This window comes from Anomaloglossus baeobatrachus, chromosome 9 (genome assembly GCF_048569485.1).
Source record: "Anomaloglossus baeobatrachus isolate aAnoBae1 chromosome 9, aAnoBae1.hap1, whole genome shotgun sequence".
NCBI classification, from domain to species: domain Eukaryota; kingdom Metazoa; phylum Chordata; class Amphibia; order Anura; family Aromobatidae; genus Anomaloglossus; species Anomaloglossus baeobatrachus.
In genome coordinates, this window is record NC_134361.1 from 61,777,039 (window position 1) to 61,796,758 (window position 19,720).

General features: G+C 44.6%; 1 protein-coding gene across 1 annotated transcript in view; it reads left to right on the plus strand.

Moving 5' to 3' along the window:
- CD40LG (CD40 ligand) overlaps window positions 1-19,720 on the plus strand; it is a 50,784-nt gene that overhangs the window by 16,476 nt on the left and 14,588 nt on the right. The window contains exon 3 of the mRNA XM_075322669.1: window positions 11,357-11,402. Within this exon, the coding sequence (XP_075178784.1) occupies window positions 11,357-11,402 (46 nt within the window). The remainder of the gene's footprint in view (window positions 1-11,356; window positions 11,403-19,720) is intronic.

Below are 19,720 nucleotides of genomic sequence, written 5' to 3' on the forward strand. Positions count from 1 at the left end.
ATTAGATTTGTTGGGCCCCTTTCCCCTCATGTGATGTATATCTCCGCAGCATCTCCTGTGATGTATATCTCCCCAGCATCTCCTGTGATGTATATGCCCCCCACATCTCCTGTGATGTATATGCCCCCCACATCTCCTGTGATGTATATGCCCCCAGCATCTCCTGTGATGTATTTGCCCCAGCATCTCCTGTGATGTATATGCCCCCATTCACTCCTATGATGCATATACATTCCCCATCCCTTCTTTAGTATGTGAAATATGAGAAAAATGTGGGCTCATCAACTATCAACTACAGTATAAAATGAATATGGCCCTGTATTATAATGGTGTCTCTTTAATAACAGTGCCCTTGGAAAGGTCTGGTGTGTGCCTTTTTTGGGATCACATTTGTCTTATTATCTGTTAGCAGTACCTACTAAGCTGCCCTAATGGGTAGTTAAGGCCAGATAAAGCTTGATGGATCTCTGTTTTACAAACATTTGTCGAAGGTTCTCCATAATTTAAAACAATCCCCAAAAATAAAGTACTAACCATCGACCGAACTCCCTAAAAACAGACCTCTTAAAGAAATACAGACTAGAGAGCACATCTATACTGTATACAGACCCCAGATTCCTAAACTAATATTAACTCTTCTATATACAGACTCTAGACAATACAGCACTCCATTGTATAGGCCGCTTTACACGCAGCGATCTTGCTAGCGAGATCACTAGCGTGCGTACCCCCCCCCCGTCGGTTGTTCGTCACGGGTAAATCGCTGCCCGTGGCACACAGCATCGCTCTGACCCGTCACACTACTTACCTGTCTTGCGACGTCGCTGTGACCGGCGAACCGCCTCCAACGTCTCTAAGCTGCCACCCAATAGAAGCGGAGGGGGCGGAGATGAGCGGGACGAACATCCCGCCCACCTTCTTCCTTCTTCATTGCGGGCGGCCGCAGGTACGATGTGGTTCCTCGTTCCTGCAGTGTCACACATAGCGATGTGTGCTGCTGCAGGAACGATGAACAACCTGCGTCCTGCAACAGCAACGATATTTGGGAACTGGTCAGCGTGTCCACGATCAACGATAAGGTGAGTATTTTTGATCATTAGCGGTCGCTCGTATGTGTCACACGCAATCACGTCGCTAACGAGAACGGATGTGCGTCACAAATTCCGTGACCCCAACGACATCGCGCTAGCGATGTTGTTGTGTGTAAAGCGGCCTTAAGGGGCTCAATATACAGTACTCACTTTATGAATTACATAAATAAACCCATGTGACAATAATTTTATGATCTCCCATCTGAAACAGGTCCCCTGCAAAAGGGATAATGTCATATCTCAGATTCTCTGTGGTTTATATGATGATTTGTGCCAAAAAATGTACAAGAATGAGGGGATTAATGTGGTTTTCCTCCCCTTTATTGTAATCTACATATAGTCTGAGTGTGCTTTTAAATGAATCTGTCAGCAGTTTTTTTCCTATTTAATCTGAAAACAGCATAATGTAGGGGCAGAAAGTCTGATCCCAGTGAAAAGTCCCTTGATCAGCAGTTTGCTGTAGATTCAATACAATCAGTGTTTTATCAGCAGGAGATTATCACTTCAGGACTAGGTCTGACATGCAGGCTAATCAGTGTAACCCCGCCTTCACCGCTGATTGGCAGTTTGCTGACAGTGTAGTGTACACAGAACGCTGTCAATCAGAGGTGTGGGTGGGGTTATACATAGCTCAGCATTCTTTGTACTGCTCCAATTACAACAGAGAAAACAGGGATTGTTCTAAAATAAGTGACACATCACTGGAATCAGTGACTCTGCCCATACATCATGCAGCTGTCAGTTTACATAGCAATATCTGATAACAGATTCAGTTTAAAAAAGAAACTATAAGTTGGCGTCTTTCTCTCAGGTGCCACGCTTTCAGTACTGGGGCTGGGCACTTTCATAACACTATTACCCTTCATATTAACCCTATAGCTGCAATTTAATAGTGCGATCAGACATCACAGCTTCCCTTTAAATTCTGGACGTGCAGCTCTGGTGGAGGTCCCTAATTCCTTTTTATTGGTGGATCTGTTTCTCCAATCTGGCTCTGTGGGCAAACTTTATCTGTATGTACGTTAAAAGGGAATGTCCAAGTAATGTAATAAAATAAATAAATAAAATTAACACTACACATTTAAATATTAAACATTTTTCTACATGCTGTGAGCAGTCTGTATGCGCTGGAAAGGAGCACTCCTCTCTAGCACATACAGACTGCTTATTACAGTGCTGTAAACTGAACACACTCTCTTGTTAGACAATCCCTGTCCGCATCTGATATTTTCCTTCAGCAGAATTGTCCTGCAAACTTGAATGCTTCATGCTATATCTTTTTTTTTTTTAATATTATTTTTTCTGTTGAAGGCCTAGTGGCTGAAATGTGATAGGTGGACCTGGACTGTAAGTCCGGATCTGCGTGGATTCAAAAGAACCCAAGCACCGACCCCGGAACTGGAGTTCTCAGTGAACTCCAAGTTACGATCCGAGTCCAGTCAACCTGGTAATAAAAAGGTCCATGGTTATTGGGCCCCCCCCAAGCCTAAAAATAGAAGCCTGCAGCAACCAAGGATTGTTGCATCCATTAGATATGACAATCCAGGAACTTTACCCAGCTCATCCCAATTGCCCTAGTGCTATGGCAATCGGGATAATAAGGGGTTAATAACAGCTCACAGCTACCACTAAGCCCTAGATTAGTAATGGGAGGCATTTATGAGACTCCCCCCATTATATGTAAGTGAAAAGAAATAAACACAAACACCGAATAAATCCTTTCTTTGAAATAAAATAATGAAAAAAACCCCCACCATCTTTCACCCCTTTATTAACCATCAAAACACCCAGGTCCAACGTAATCCACTTGAGATCCCATGACAATTCCAGCTGTGCTACATCTGAAGTGACAGTGTGCTGGTATAAAGCATGACTGCAAACTGTGAGCTTCAGGCAGAGATGCAGCGACGAGTGGTGATGTCATTCAGCCTATTTCCGGTCACAGGTAGAGGACCGTGAGAACTGACTGCTGTCACTCACTAAGAGGTAGCTCCATCCTCACCAATGATGTGCCCTCTTCAGTGCTTCTTATTCCAGTCCTCAAATTGGAAGTAACAGAGCCAGAGTAACGACAGCAGGATATAGAAGCCACAGAGGGATCAGCTTACAGAAGCAGGCCAGGTAGCAGAAGTATATTAGGAAAGTGTTAGTTAGGAAGAGTTAGGACAAATGAAAAAGGTGAAATTAGTAGTAGAAAACCTCTTTAAAGAGAAGGAGGGAACGTGTAGGCCAGACTCGAGAGTTATATTGAAGAAAAGCTAAACTTACCAGGCTGAGGCATGGGTATCACGTGATAGTGTTAAGGTCAGTAAGAGCAGTTTGTTAGAGATGAAGTATTCACGCCATATTGCTAGGAAATTGTTCCTTGCAAGTGATGAGCCACCATATATGACCATAATGCTTGTGCCTCTGTTAAACAAAGCTGATGTAAAGACAAACAAAGCATTGTGACCGTTACCTACCGCACACGTTTCATCAGTTCCAACAGTAAAGTTCACACACACATAGAGATATATATATATATATATATATCTATCTACAAGGAGATTGTCAGACATTTTCTCATTCCTTTACATCTGCACATGCGATTTTTAACCAGCCTGTGTATCCACTCCTCACATCTCCTTTCTTTCTACTATAAATTAAAATTATACTAACATTAGGCGTTGTGACAGCATAAAAAGAGGTTACCCCCTAAATAATACAGGGTGGGTAACATGAGTGCCTGGTGCTTGATAACAATGGAAAGAGGGTCATACATTTGGAGTGCTTCTCTATTAATATGTTATCAACCGGGATCTTACATGTAAAAATATCTGCTGATTATATATATATATATATATATATATATATATATATATATATATATATATATAATTTTATTTTTTTTTATTTTATTTATTTATTTTATTTTCCTCAAAACTGTAACATTTAATAAATCAATCAATAAAAAAAATATGTTTTATAAAATATATTGGTGCAATTAATGATGCTAGGGAGGAATTCCTACTAGATAAATTGTTTAATTCTGTGAATGCATAATTTTATAGATTACAGTATTTTTATGCATTATAAAACGCATATTTTCCCCCAAAACAATTGGGAGGAAATTGGGGGGTGCGTCTTATAGTGCAGATGTACCTGGCCCGCTGTGGGGGGGAGGCCGTGGCGGTGGTGGAGCAGGAGGCAGGATCAGCGTTGCCGCTTCATAAAGCCTGCTTTACACACTTCAATAAATCCTTCAATCCGTCGTCGGGGTCAAGTTGTAAGTGACGCACATCCGGCATCATTCGTGACGTGTTTGCGTGTGAAACCTACATGCGATCGATATTGAACGAAAATACGGTGATCGCATACACGTCGTTTATTCCTCATACATTGGACGTTTGGTAGTATGAAACTAGTCAATTGTAACGTGTGACATCCCTCATACGATTTTGATGTCTGAGGCTATGTGCGCAGGTGTGCGCTCTGCACCGCAGCTTAAAAAAGGTCTGCTTCAGAGCGCAGCTGAAAAGCTGCGTTCTGAAGCGCCTCACAATGTCTGTCATTCACTAATCTCTGTCAGTCCGTCACTATCTCTGTCCCTCACTCTCTGTCCATGTCAGTCTATCCCTCTTACCCCCTCTCTCATACTCACCGATCCCCGATCCCCGGCGCTGCACGGCATTCACACTGCTCCGGCGGCTTTTACTGTTTTGAAAAAGCCGGCCGCCCATTAAACAATCTCGTATTCCCTGCTTACCCCGCCCACCGGCGCCTATGATTGGTTACAGTGAGACACGCCCCCACGCTGAGTGACAGGTGTCACACTGCACCCAATCACAGCAGCCGGTGGGCGTGTCTATACTATGTAGTGAAATAAATAAATAAATAATTAAAAAAAACGGCGTGCGGTCCCCCCCAATTTTAAAACCAGCCAGATAAAGCCATACGGCTGAAGGCTGGTATTCTCAGGATGGGGAGCTCCACGTTATGGGGAGCCCCCCAGCCTAACAATATCAGCCAACAGCCGCCCAGAATTGCCGCATACATTATATGCGACAGTTCTGGGACTGTACCCGGCTCTTCCCGATTTACCCTGGTGCGTTGGCAAATCGGGGTAATAAGGAGTTATTGGCAGCCCATAGCTGCCAATAAGTCCTAGATTAATCATGTCAGGCGTCTATGAGACATCCTCCATGATTAATCTGTAAGTGACAGTAAAAAAACACACACACCCGAAAAAATCCTTTATTAGAAATAAAAAACACAAACAAATTCCCTCATTACCAATTTATTAACCCCGACAAACCCTCCATGTCCGGCGTACTCCACAGTCCTCCAGCGTCGCTTCCAGCGCTGCTGCATGGAGGTGACAGGAGCAGCAGAAGACACCGCCGCTCCGGTCACCTCCACGCAGGTAATGAAGACAGCCGCGCGATCAGCTGCTGTCACTGAGGTTACCCGCTGTCACTGGATCCAGCGGTGGATGCAGCGGTGGCCGCGGGTAACCTCAGTGACAGCTCAGCTGATCGCGCTACTCACCTCAGTTGCTGACTGGAGCTGACCGGAGCGGAGGTGAGTAGCGCGATCAGCTGAGCTGTCACTGTTACCCGCGGCCACCGCTGCATCCACCGCTGGATCCAGTGACAGCGGGTAACCTCAGTGACAGATCAGCTGATCGCACGGCTGTCTTCATTACCTGCGTGGAGGTGACCGGAGCGGCGGTGTCTTCTGCTGCTCCTGTCACCTCCATGCAGCAGCGCTGGAAGCGACGCTGGAGGACTGTGGAGTACGCCGGACATGGAGGGTTTGTCGGGGTTAATAAATTGGTAATGAGGGAATTTGTTTGTGTTTTTTATTTCTAATAAAGGACTTTTTCGGGTGTGTGTGTTTTTTTACTGTCACTTACAGATTAATCATGGAAGGTGTCTCATAGACGCCTGACATGATTAATCTAGGACTTATTGGTAGCTATGGGCTGCCAATAACTCCTTATTACCCCGATTTGCCAACGCACCAGGGTAAATCGGGAAGAGCCGGGTACAGTCCCAGAACTGTCGCATCTAATGTATGCGGCAATTCTGGGCGGCTGTTGGCTGATATTGTTAGGCTGGGGGGCTCCCCATAACGTGGAGCTCCCCATCCTGAGAATACCAGCCTTCAGCCGTATGGCTTTATCTGGCTGGTTTTAAAATTGGGGGGGACCGCACGCCGTTTTTTTTTAATTATTTATTTATTTATTTCACTACACAGTATAGACACGCCCACCGGCTGCTGTGATTGGGTGCAGTGTGACACCTGTCACTCAGCGTGGGGGCGTGTCTCACTGTAACCAATCATAGGCGCCGGTGGGCGGGGTAAGCAGGGAATACGAGATTGTTTAATGGGCGGCCGGCTTTTTCAAAACAGTAAAAGCCGCCGGAGCAGTGTGAATGCAGTGCAGCGCCGGGGATCGGGGATCGGTGAGTATATGAGAGAGGGCTGCTCAATTCAGTTACTCAGGGGATTAGCGGTCACCGGTCGGTCCTTCACTGGTGACCGCTAATCAGGGCGCGACACAGACAGAGCCGCAGCATGACAATGAAGTCGGGTGAGGTTCACCCGAGTTCATTCTGACAGTGCGGCTCTGTCTGTGTCTGCTGTCATCTGCCATTCAGCTCTGCTACATGGCTGTCTGTGGCTGCTGTCAGCGGCCATGTAGCAGAGCTGAATGGCAGATGACATAGTAAAAACGCATCCCTACACATTACACACGCTTGGCAAGTCAATAAATTAAAAAAAAAAAAAGGGTGCCCAATGCATACGTCACAGAGCACATGATCTAAAGGATCGCACACAAAATTGATCAATTTAACATAGGCTACTCACGCACGTGTGACAGCAAATGAATGACCTACGTGCAATCTCATTCAATCGCATATGCGACCTGGGCGTGTCACATCGCATACGAGATCGCACACCTAATTGTAAGGTGTAAAGCTGGCTTTAAAGAAAATGAATATCCACTGCTCTAACTTCCATAATCCCTCTCACTTCTCTGCACTGAAGCGAGCACCAAGAGGTGGGTGGGATCAGTGAACATTCATTTTGGATTATCTGGCAGCTGATGTCAACGTGTGACGGGGCGTATGACAGTGACATCATGCACTGCCCGTCGCTTACTTACCAAAGTCAGTTGCCGGCATCAGAAGAGGACATACACCTTGGGAGTGGAGGGAACATAAGTAGAATATTTTTTTTGTGTGTTTGTACTTGTTAAAAAAAGCAGCATAATGGTAGGCACATATACTAGTATGGGCCCATGATGGGGAACATGTATACCAGAATGTGGGACAGGTATATCAAGATGGGGCTCAGGAAGGGAAACATATTTCAAACACTTCAAACCCTCTTCAACAACCTAACACAAATTTCCGCAACCTCGCAAACCTCATACCCAGCCCCCGCTCCCCCAGTCCCACTAACAGGAGCTCTATGGAACGCTCGCTCTGTCTGCAACAAACTCCCCTACATTCATGATCTTTTCATCACTAATAAACTCTCCTTCCTCGCCATCACAGAAACCTGGCTCACCCCCTCTGACACTGCCTCTCCTGCTGCACTTTCTTATGGCGGTCTCCAACTCTCTCACACACCCCGCCCCAGTAACAAGCATGGTGGAGGAGTTGGTTTGCTCCTGTCTGACCAATGCTCCTTTACACCAATTCCACTACCACCCTCTGTTACTCTTCCCTCTTTTGAGGTGCACTCTGTACGCATCTACGCCCCCTACAACCTTCAACTGGCTGTCATTTACCGCCCTCCAGGGCCAGCCACTGCCTTTTTTGACCATTTCACCACCTGGCTACTACACTTCCTTTCCACCGACATCCCCACCATCATCATGGGTGATTTCAACATCCCCATTGACACTTCCCACTCATCTGTCTCCAAACTTCTAACACTCACTTCCTCCTTTGGCCTCACCCAATGGTCTTCTGCAGCTACTCACAAAGATGGCCACACGCTGGACCTCATCTTCACTCGCCTCTGTTCCCTATCTATCCTCTCTAACTCGCCTCTCCCCCTGTCTGACCACAACCTACTCACATTCTCTTCCCTCTCTTCTCCAAGTACGCAACCCCCCTCCACAAACTTCCACACCCTCGCAGAAATATCAAACACATTGATTTACACGCCCTTTCTCAGTCCCTTCTCCCCCTCACAGACATTACATTTCTACATGATGCAGATGCCGCTGCAACTTTATACAACACTACAATCTCTGCAGCTCTTGAATCAGCTGCCCCCCTCACACACACCAAAACCCACACAATCAACAGGCAACCCTGGCACACGAGGCAGACTAAAGAACTAAGACGGGCTTCCAGAATTGTTGAGCGCAGATGGAAGAGGTCTCATTCCACTGAGCACTTCATTGCATATAAAGAGTCCCTCACCACTTTCAAGTCCACACTCACTGCTGCAAAACAAACCTACTTCTCATCCCTCATATCTTCTCTCTCTCACAACCCTAAACAGCTATTCAACACTTTCAATTCTCTCCTCCGTCCTCCGGCACCACCTCCCTCTCCTCTCCTCTCAGGTGAAGACTTTGCCTCTTTCTTCAAGTGGAAGATTGACAACATCAGAGCAAGCTTTGGCCCACAATCACCACAGCCCCTCATCATAGCTACTCATCCCTCTTCCTCCAAATCCAGCTTCTCCACCATGACAGAACACAATCTCTCCACTCTACTCTCAAGATCACATCTAACCACCTGTGCACTGGACCCGCTCCCATCGCACCTCATCCCCAACATTACCGCAGTCCTCATCCCAGCCTTAACCCATCTCTTCAACCTATCAATAACAACTGGTGTATTCCCTTCATGCTTTAAACATGCCTCTATTATACCCATCCTCAAAAAGCCCTCCCTTGACCCATCCTCTGTGTCAAACTATCGCCCCATATCCCTTCTCCCCTACGCCTCAAAACTACTGGAACAGCATGTCCATCTTGAATTGTCCTCGTACCTCTCCTCCTGCTCCCTCTTTGACCGGCTTCAATCTGGCTTCTGACCTCATCACTCTACTGAAACTGCCCTAACCAAAGTCACCAATGATCTAGTAACCGCCAAAGCGACACTACTCTATCCTCCTCCTCCTGGACCTGTCCTCTGCCTTCGACACAGTAGACCATTCCCTCTTACTACAGATTCTCTCATCTCTGGGCATCACAGACTTGGCCCTATCTTGGATCTCCTCATACCTAACCGACCGAACTTTCAGCGTCTCCCATTCTCAGACCACTTCCTCATCTAGCCCCCTATCTGTCGGTGTCCCCCAAGGCTCAGTTCTTGGACCCCTGCTGTTCTCCATCTACACCTTCGGCCTGGGACAGCTCATAGAGTCCCACGGCTTCCAGTATCATCTCTACGCCGATGACACACAGATCTACCTCTCTGGACCTGACATTACCTCTCTACTAACCAAAATTCCACAATGTCTGTCTGCTATTTCATCCTTCTTCTCTGCGCGATTCCTAAAGCTTAACATGGACAAAACAGAGTTCATTGTCTTTCCTCCTCCTCACTCATCTCCTCCAACAAGCCTTTCCATCAAACTTGATGGTTGCTCACTCACCCCAGTCTCACAAGCTTGTTGCCTTGGAGTAACCCTCAACTCTGCTCTATCCTTCAAGCCGCACATCCAAGCCCTCTTAAACTCATGCCGATTACAACTCAAAAATATCTCCCGGATGCGTGCTTTCCTTAACCAAGAATCAGCAAAAACATTAGTGCATGCCCTCATCATCTCCCGCCTCGACTACTGCAACCTCCTGCTCTCTGGCCTCCCTTCCAACACTCTTGCACCCCTCCAATCTATCCTAAACTCTGCGGCCCGCTTAATCCACCTCTCCCCTCGCTACTCCCCAGCCTCGCCACTCTGCCAATCCCTTCACTGGCTTCCCATCGCCCAACGACTCCAGTTCAAAACATTAACCATGACATACAAAGCCATGCACAACCTGTCTCCTCCCTACATCTGTGACCTAGTCTCCCGGTACCTACCTGCACGCAACCTCAGATCCTCACAAGATCTCCTTCTCTACTCCTCTCTTATCTCCTCTCCCCACATTCGCGTACAAGATTTCTCCCGTGCATCCCCCATACTCTGGAACGCTCTACCTCAGCACATCAGACTCTCCACTACCGTGGAAAGCTTCAAGAGGAACCTCAAGACCCACCTCTTCCAACAAGCCTACAACCTACAATAGCCCTCAGTCCAGTAGACCACTGCGTAACCAGCTCTGTCCTCACCTATTGTACCATCACCCATTCACTGTAGACTGTGATGGGGATCATATATACCAGGATGGGGGACATATACTGTATACCAGGATGGACCACATATTTACCAAGATGTGTCACATATATACCAAGATGTGTCACATATATACCATTATGGGGGACATATATACCAGGATGGGGGACATATATACCAGGATGGGAAGCATATATATACCAGGGTGGGTGACATATTTACCAGGATGGGAAACATATATACCAGTATGGGCCCAGGAAGGGGATCATATATAACAGGATGGGGGACATATATACCAGGATGGGGACATATCTACCAAGATGGGCAACATATACACCATAATGGGTAACATATATACCTGGAAAAGGCCAAGAATGGGGTACATTAGTACAGAATTGGTGGACATTACCCCCATTATAGTGTCAGCAGCAGATCCCCAATAACAATGCGACATGACCACATTTTTTGCTTCAACATTTTTTTTCATATTTTCTTCCTCTAGAATCTAGGTGTGCCTTATGGTCCTGTGAGTCTTATAGTACAAAAAATGCAATACTTTATAAAACTATAGCAGCAATGAGAAGAAGTCTTAAGAGGAAAAATAGGAAAGGCTGAATGCAAAATACGAAGGATAGATAGATGGCCAGATAGATAGATGGCCAGACAGACAGACAGACAGACAGACAGACAGACAGACAGACAGACAGACAGACAGACAGACAGACAGACAGACAGACAGACAGACAGACAGACAGACAGATAGATAGATAGATAGCTAGATAGATAGATGAGTATGTGTATATAGTTTTCTCACTTATCTCACACCTAGATCTTCCTAGAGGCACAATAGCTGCCACTGTCAAATAAAATCGTTTTAGGTCCTTCTTTAATGTCATTGTTTGGAAACAATTTGAGAATTTTCTATGAGCCGGCACCTTTGACATTTAGCACTAATACATATTTTCTTTCTGTAGATCAATCAACTGGGACCTTCAGGAGAAACATCTGCTAAGTTAACAGGTAAATTAACAGTTCCCATGCTAGGTCTTAAAAAATAATATTGTAAGAATTTCCATTACCACTGAGGACAAACTGAGGATTTTAGTATTGAAATTGTTGACGGATCCCAAGAAAAAAAAAATAGGCTCTACTATCAGTCGGTTTCATGTCCGTGGTGAACTTAAAGGGGTTGTCCACAAATTTTACATTGGTGGCCTATTCTTAGGATAGGTCATCAATGTCTGGCTGGGGTCTGATACCCTGCACCCCCACTGATCAGCTGTTTTTGGTCTCGACGGCAGCAGCATGCAGCCGGAAATGCTCAGCTCCGGAGTTGCTCCGTCTTCTGATAGTGGCCGCGGCCAGGTACTGTACATCCACTTTCTATTCAAATCGATATCAGGTGGATGTGTAGTACCTGGCCACGACTACTATCAGAAAACGAAGCAAATCCGGAACTGAGCATTTCCGGCTGCCTCCTCCAGGCTTCGACCACTATCAGAAGACGGGCCAGCTCCGTAACTGAGCATTTCCGGCTGCCTGCTGCCTCCGCCGGGACTGGGAACAGCTGATCAGCAGGGGGTGTGGGGTGTCAGAACCCAGCCGATCAGGCATTGATAGCCTATCCTAAGGATATGCCATCAATGTAAAAGTAGTGGACAACATCTTGAAGCGATATTTTGAAAATTGAATGTAGTTCTCTAAAATATAAGAGGCTCTTGCACATTCTTCACGTTACTCTATGGTGACCTAATGTTCAAGTGCCCAGTCCAGTGACTAGAGCCACTTAATGTGAAGCTGTTAGTAAAGTCTATGCAATTGATGGGTAGAATCTTATAGAATAAGGTAAGATGAACAGAATGATATACGGGTTTATGGAAAAGTTTCAGTAATAAGTTCAATCATTCTAACCTCTGGGCTTAACTGTGAAGGCTATGGTCCTAATCAGTGTATATTCAAAGATAGCTGTCAGTCATTGATTAGTACCACCCACTTGACTGCTAAACGAGGTTTTCCCGCCTTTGCAGCAGTCGGACTGCTTGGATCCGGGGTTGCTGTGGCTCGAGGGTCTCCGGACCCGGGGGCTTGCGGCCACTCAAAAATAAAAGTGGACTATTTACAGGGGATTAGTGTTTGTGATGCCACCTGTGGTTCGCGGTAATGGAAGTACCGCCGCTACTGATGGGAGTACCCGGGGGGAGATGGAGCGGGGCAGCCAGATGACGTTCCCTCCACGGGTAGGGGAGGCCCCGGGACTCGGGATGGTGGAGGTGTAGGAAGCGTGGTGCAGACTATCCGGCAGGCAGGATGCAGGGAGGAAGCATCGTACTCACTCGGGCCATGTGGTTGTTGGTGCGACCATTAAGTAGACTCTGACACAGGAGTAAACCAAGTCTCTGGGTGCCGCTGCCACTCTGGGGAGTTCGTCCGGGAATCCGTCCCTGTTTGCATTGCTGATGGTTCTGAATCTGCCTCCATGCACTGTGTTTAGACGTTTCTGAGTGACCCCTCAGCCTGAAGCTGTCGGGGTCCCGCTCCCTATGGTTAAATAGAGGAGCTGTGCTCTCGATGGCTGACACTTGGGATTTCAGCGGGCCGCATAAGCTGGAAATATCAATCCCCCTCGTTGTGTTGGTGCCTTCGATCCCTGAGCTCTTGGGGAAAGTTCATAAAGAAACTATCCTCCACAGGTTAATTATTAGGTTGCGTGAAGCTACTCCCTGATCTAGGGTCCAGTACCCCGCCGTGCTCGGTACCGGTCCGGTTACTAGATTTTCCGGTGCCAACTTTTCTCCAAAACTAAGTCTAGGCACCTTTTTCCAATACCCTGCGACCGGGTCTCCGCCTCCTCCGGTACCAGACCACCACCGTCTGCGACCTAACCAAAGTTTTCCGGGGAGCTACAACTCCCCCAGCTCCTCACTCTCTGAGGGCTACTACTCAACTGACTATGCCCCTCCCAGCAATCTGCCTGACCCCTCGGCGGGTGGCCTTATTCCAGCTAGACCACCCACTGGGGTGCCTGACAGGGTGTGGTGTGAGGTGTGGCTAGTAATTGAGTGCTGATGGAGCAATACCAATAGTTAGGATCCCAGAACCATGTAGGGTGAGTTCTGAGAAAAAGGACTGCAGTTCCCTGTGACACCCTGATAAGATCAGGGGCATCACATAACAATGATTTGGGATTTCAGTGATTAAATACAATTAATAAATCTTTTCCACCAATCTATGTGTTTGGCTTCCTTTGCGCTATAACCTGCTGGTCATGGATTGCACAGCATTTCCAGCATTTCCATCTACTCACTCTTGCACTGGAAAGAACCAATCCTCGAGGCTGAATGCAGTGATGTTCTTTTTTTAAGCATTAGCTTCTTTTCAGAGATTGTAATGAGATATGTCAGAAGATAATATCAGTTGAGGCTACATCCTCAACGATCAGAAAAACAAACGCATGTCGTATACTGTCTTTTAAAACCACATCAAGTGTGGATGTATGAACAGTGCAACACCTAAATGCTGTAGTAATGAAAGTTAAAGTTAGTAGCATCTGCGAAAAGAAGTACAAGTTCATCTGAATAAATTAGAATATCATCAAAATATTAATTTATTTCCGTAATTCAATACAAAAAGGGAAACTCATATATTATATAGAGTCATTACACACAGAGAAATCTATTCCTATATATTATATAGAGTCATTACACACAGAGGGATCTATTCCTATATATTATATAGAGTCATTACACACAGAGGGATTTGTTCCTATATATTGTATAGTCATTACACACAGAGGGATCTATTTCAAGTGTTTATTTCTATTAATGATGATGATTATGGCTTACAGCCAATCAAACCGCAGAAGTCATTATCTCAGAAAATTAGAATAATTACCACAAAACGACTGCAAAGTCTTCCTAAGCGTATAATATGGTCCCTTAGTCTGGGTCAGTAGGCTACACAATCATGGGGAATCCAATGTAAAAAGAGGAAAAAACGGCACTCACCAAATCGTTGCTGTGCAGGTTGCAGCTTTATTTCAAGCGCAGAGGTTACATGTGCGGTGGGGGCTGGTGGGGAGGGAGAGGACGCCGGACACGTCAGACGACGGCCGTTTCGCACTTACACAGTGCTTCAGCTGGTCTGAGTAGGTATGACATCAGATCCTTTTTATCCACATATCACATGTGGGTGATGTCAAAACAATTAAAAAAGTTAAAAACAATAATATTTGTCCAAATCTTACTGAACATGCAACATAGTAGCAAGGATTTATACATATATGAAACAAACGAATGTGTATTGAATCAACCCAAGAATACACTGAGATCATTCCTTTCATTTAACCCTAAAGGGCCTGTGGCATTGAACTTCATGATATATTCAGATTCCCTCCTAAGCAATAATTTATGGGAGTCACCTCCTCTAGATGGGGGTTCTATCAACTCAATCCCTGCAAAGGACAGAACATTCTGATCGGAATTATGACATTCATTTATATGGTTAATCAACCTAGTAGCTCCTAATCCGCTCACAATAGAGTTCCTGTGCTCCCTGAACCTTACAAAAAGCTGCCGTATAGTTTTACCGATGTAAAAATATTTACACGGACAAAAAACTACATAAACGACCATTTTGGTCTTGCAAGTAATAAGGTGCTTTACTACATGTAAATGGCCACCAATCTCCAGTGTTCTACCAATTATGTGGAATCTGCAAAAAGAGCAGTTGCCACATCGGTAGTTGCCGACAGGGCCACTATACTGCAACCAGGTTCTAGGAGGAATGTACCGCTTTTTGACTATAATGTCGCCGATTTTCTTGCATCGCCTGTGTGTCACAAGTGGCTTATTCAAGGCCATTTCCCTGAGTTCGGTTACCCCCTCGATTATATGCCAGTTTTTATTTATGACCGATTTTATCTCACGGTCCATAGGGCCATATTTAAAATTAAATATAAAGCGATTTAATTGCTTTTTTTCACCTTTTTTTTATTACGTGGGTCTTTTTCAAGCGAAATTTTCTCTTCAGCTTGTTTTTGCATTAAATTAATTAAATCGAGAGGGTAACCTCTTTCAAGAAAGCGTTGCCTGAGGTCTATTGTTTGGGTGTGCAGTATATCCGGATTGTTGGTAATCCTATTCAGTCTCAAAAATTGACTGAATGGGACCGATCTCAAAACGTGCCCTGGGTGGGCACTGCCATAGTGTAGCAATGTATTGACAGTGGTAGGTTTTCTATAGAGTTCCCGAGTGATACCCCCGTCCTGGGCCGTCAATTTCACATCCAGGAACTCTATAGTCTTATCGCTAAAGGAAAACGTAAAGAGCATATTGTAATTATTTTCCAAATTCAAATATGCCACAAAAGATTCAAATTGTTCCTTACTGCCATCCCAGATTATCAATACATCATCCACAAAGCGCTGATATTGCTTTATGTGTCTTACGTATGGATTATCTAAGCTATAAATCAATTTGTCCTCAAGATGTGCAAGGAACAAGTTAGCTAGTGTACATGCCACCGGGGTCCCCATAGCAACCCCACTTTTTTGCAGGTACCAGGAATGACCAAACTTAAAGGTATTATGTCCCAGAACCAATAATAGTGCCTCTTCAACAAAATTGATTAGAAGTTCATTCTCACCAAGCCCTCTCAGCATCTGTACTATCAAATCGATCCCAAGCTGTTGTGGAATCCTGGTAAATAAACTCTCGACGTCCAATGACGCCCAGCAGAAAGTCTCCTGCCATTCAAAGTGCTCAAGTTGCTGTACTAAATCCCCAGTATCCCTCACAAAGGAGGGAATGGTTTCCAACAGGGGGTGAGGTAGCCAGTCAAGATACGCAGAGAGGGGCTCGGTGAGAGAACCAGATCCTGCAACAATGGGTCTCCCCGGTGGCCTAGAAACTGACTTGTGTACCTTAGGTAACCAGTACCAATGTGGTTTGGTGGGGAAGAGGGGAAACAATTTTTCAGCCCTATTCTTCGTAATAAAGCCTGTCATTACATGTTTATTCAAAAAGCTGCGTAATTTCTCTTTTAGTTTATATGTAGGATCACTATCTAGTTTATGATACACCAAGCAATTATCCAAATGATGTTTAGCTTCCTCTAAATAATAATCCGTGGTCATAAGGACTGTGGCCCCACCCTTGTCTGCCTTCCTTATTGTGACATTTTTGAGGGATTTGATTTTATTTAAAGCTGATTGTTCTTTTTTAGACAGATTATTTTTCAAAGCTGGGTATTTTAATGCTCTCATCTCTCTCATAACGATTTCTTGAAATAAATCTATACTGTTTCCTGGAGATGTCGGTGGAAAAAAGGAGGATTTTATCCCTCCAGTAAAGCCTATGCTGGTTTTGAGATTTTTTCCCACTGCTGAAAAATCCGCATTACCTACACTGACTTCAGTCAGACTTAGCAGCTCCATTGCGTCTTGTGCAATCTTATTCACCTCTGAGCCTTCATAAGAAAAACCTAAAGGGCTAGTATGACATTGCCTTTCAGGTGCATCAACAGATCTAGAATCTTTCTGAATATTAGAAAAATGCTTTTTTAAATGTAATTTACGACAAGCTTTATACAAGTCAATTTCAAATTCAACCAGGTCAAATGGTTCTGGGATACAGAAATTTAGTCTCTTTTCCAAGACAGATTGCATATCTGCATCAAGCACATGATCTGTAAGGTTGTAGACTTTCTTTCTGTTATGAGAACTGGGGGTTAATCTCTCCAGGATACAGTCTTCCTTTTCCCCATGAGCTGTTCGCTTGTTCCTTCCACGGCCCCTTCTTGTCTTTCTCTTAAAGGGTTATTAGATGGGTTTGAAGAAATTCTATCATCGCCAAATTTCTTTTTTGTAGGCGGAGGTTCTTCCTGACCGCTTGAATCAGAGTCCGTGGTCCATGCGGTTTTTTTACTATTATTATTAGCGGATCTATTGAATTTTTTCCTCAATTTACCTTTTTTGAAAAAAGGGGAGCTGTCACTATTTTTATTCCATTTGAAAACATTATTTGAGTCATAGTCCGATTTATCCCGTAGGAATTTTTCTTTTTTGCACTCTTTCACTATGGTTTGGTAGGGGATAAGTTTTTTGTACAGATTCTGCAAAAAACGGTTCCACTGCTCCTTGGAAAGGCGTGATTCAAGCTCTTTCCTCAATCTGATCAATTCAGTTGTTATTTTCGTGTGCTCTTGTTCATTTTTCTGTAGCACCAAATCCAGAAATTTAAGAGAGCATTCGGTTTGAACCTCATGCCACAACTGTTTGAAATCAGCATCATCTTGGTAAAATGAGATCGCCTTCATGACCCTGAGGCCTCTAGGGACACGTTTACAGTCTCTATAAGAACGCAAGGATTGTGCCGACCAGAAGAGAGAGATCTCCTTTTCAGCCAAGTTGGAAATTTTTAATTCTAAGGATTTTATACTCAGGATGTCAGTATCTACTTTGCTGTTGCAGTCCAGAAAAAACGTGCTTGCGTCTTCCCTCCCCGCAAGTATTCCAAGCCCATTGTTATCCAATTCAACGACCTCCATAATATCCGATTCAGCCATAATATGCAAAAATCATTCAATTCTTAGGTTGTACTCTTTTGAGTGTGCTCACTGTGAAAGCAGATGCGATAAATTTCAAAGTAGATGAGAGGAGGGCAGGGCACTACTCAGTAACAACCATAGGCTTTTTGTAAATCCAAGCATGCAGGCTGAATCACAGCTGATCCGGGGTGCACATATGCATGAAGCTCAGGTTATATCCAATGTAAAAAGAGGAAAAAACGGCACTCACCAAATCGTTGCTGTGCAGGTTGCAGCTTTATTTCAAGCGCAGAGGTTACATGTGCGGTGGGGGCTGGTGGGGAGGGAGAGGACGCCGGACACGTCAGACGACGGCCGTTTCGCACTTACACAGTGCTTCAGCTGGTCTGAGTAGGTATGACATCAGATCCTTTTTATCCACATATCACATGTGGGTGATGTCAAAACAATTAAAAAAGTTAAAAACAATAATATTTGTCCAAATCTTACTGAACATGCAACATAGTAGCAAGGATTTATACATATATGAAACAAACGAATGTGTATTGAATCAACCCAAGAATACACTGAGATCATTCCTTTCATTTAACCCTAAAGGGCCTGTGGCATTGAACTTCATGATATATTCAGATTCCCTCCTAAGCAATAATTTATGGGAGTCACCTCCTCTAGATGGGGGTTCTATCAACTCAATCCCTGCAAAGGACAGAACATTCTGATCGGAATTATGACATTCATTTATATGGTTAATCAACCTAGTAGCTCCTAATCCGCTCACAAAAGAGTTCCTGTGCTCCCTGAACCTTACAAAAAGCTGCCGTATAGTTTTACCTATGTAAACCTATTGTGAGCGGATTAGGAGCTACTAGGTTGATTAACCATATAAATGAATGTCATAATTCCGATCAGAATGTTCTGTCCTTTGCAGGGATTGAGTTGATAGAACCCCCATCTAGAGGAGGTGACTCCCATAAATTATTGCTTAGGAGGGAATCTGAATATATCATGAAGTTCAATGCCACAGGCCCTTTAGGGTTAAATGAAAGGAATGATCTCAGTGTATTCTTGGGTTGATTCAATACACATTCGTTTGTTTCATATATGTATAAATCCTTGCTACTATGTTGCATGTTCAGTAAGATTTGGACAAATATTATTGTTTTTAACTTTTTTAATTGTTTTGACATCACCCACATGTGATATGTGGATAAAAAGGATCTGATGTCATACCTACTCAGACCAGCTGAAGCACTGTGTAAGTGCGAAACGGCCGTCGTCTGACGTGTCCGGCGTCCTCTCCCTCCCCACCAGCCCCCACCGCACATGTAACCTCTGCGCTTGAAATAAAGCTGCAACCTGCACAGCAACGATTTGGTGAGTGCCGTTTTTTCCTCTTTTTACATTGGATATAACCTGAGCTTCATGCATATGTGCACCCCGGATCAGCTGTGATTCAGCCTGCATGCTTGGATTTACAAAAAGCCTATGGTTGTTACTGAGTAGTGCCCTGCCCTCCTCTCATCTACTTTGAAACAATCATGGGGAAGACTGCTGACTTGACAGATGTCCAGAGGCAGTCATTGACACACTCCACAAGGATGGTAAGCCACAAAAGGTCATTGCTAAAGAATCTGGCTGTTCACAGAGTGCTGTATCTAAGCATATTAATGGAAAGTTGAGTGGAAGGAAAAAGTGTGGTAGAAAATGGAACACAAGTGGCCAGAATAACCGCAGCCTTAATAAGATTGTTAAGAAAAGGCCATTCAAAAATTTGAAGGAGATTCACAAGGAGT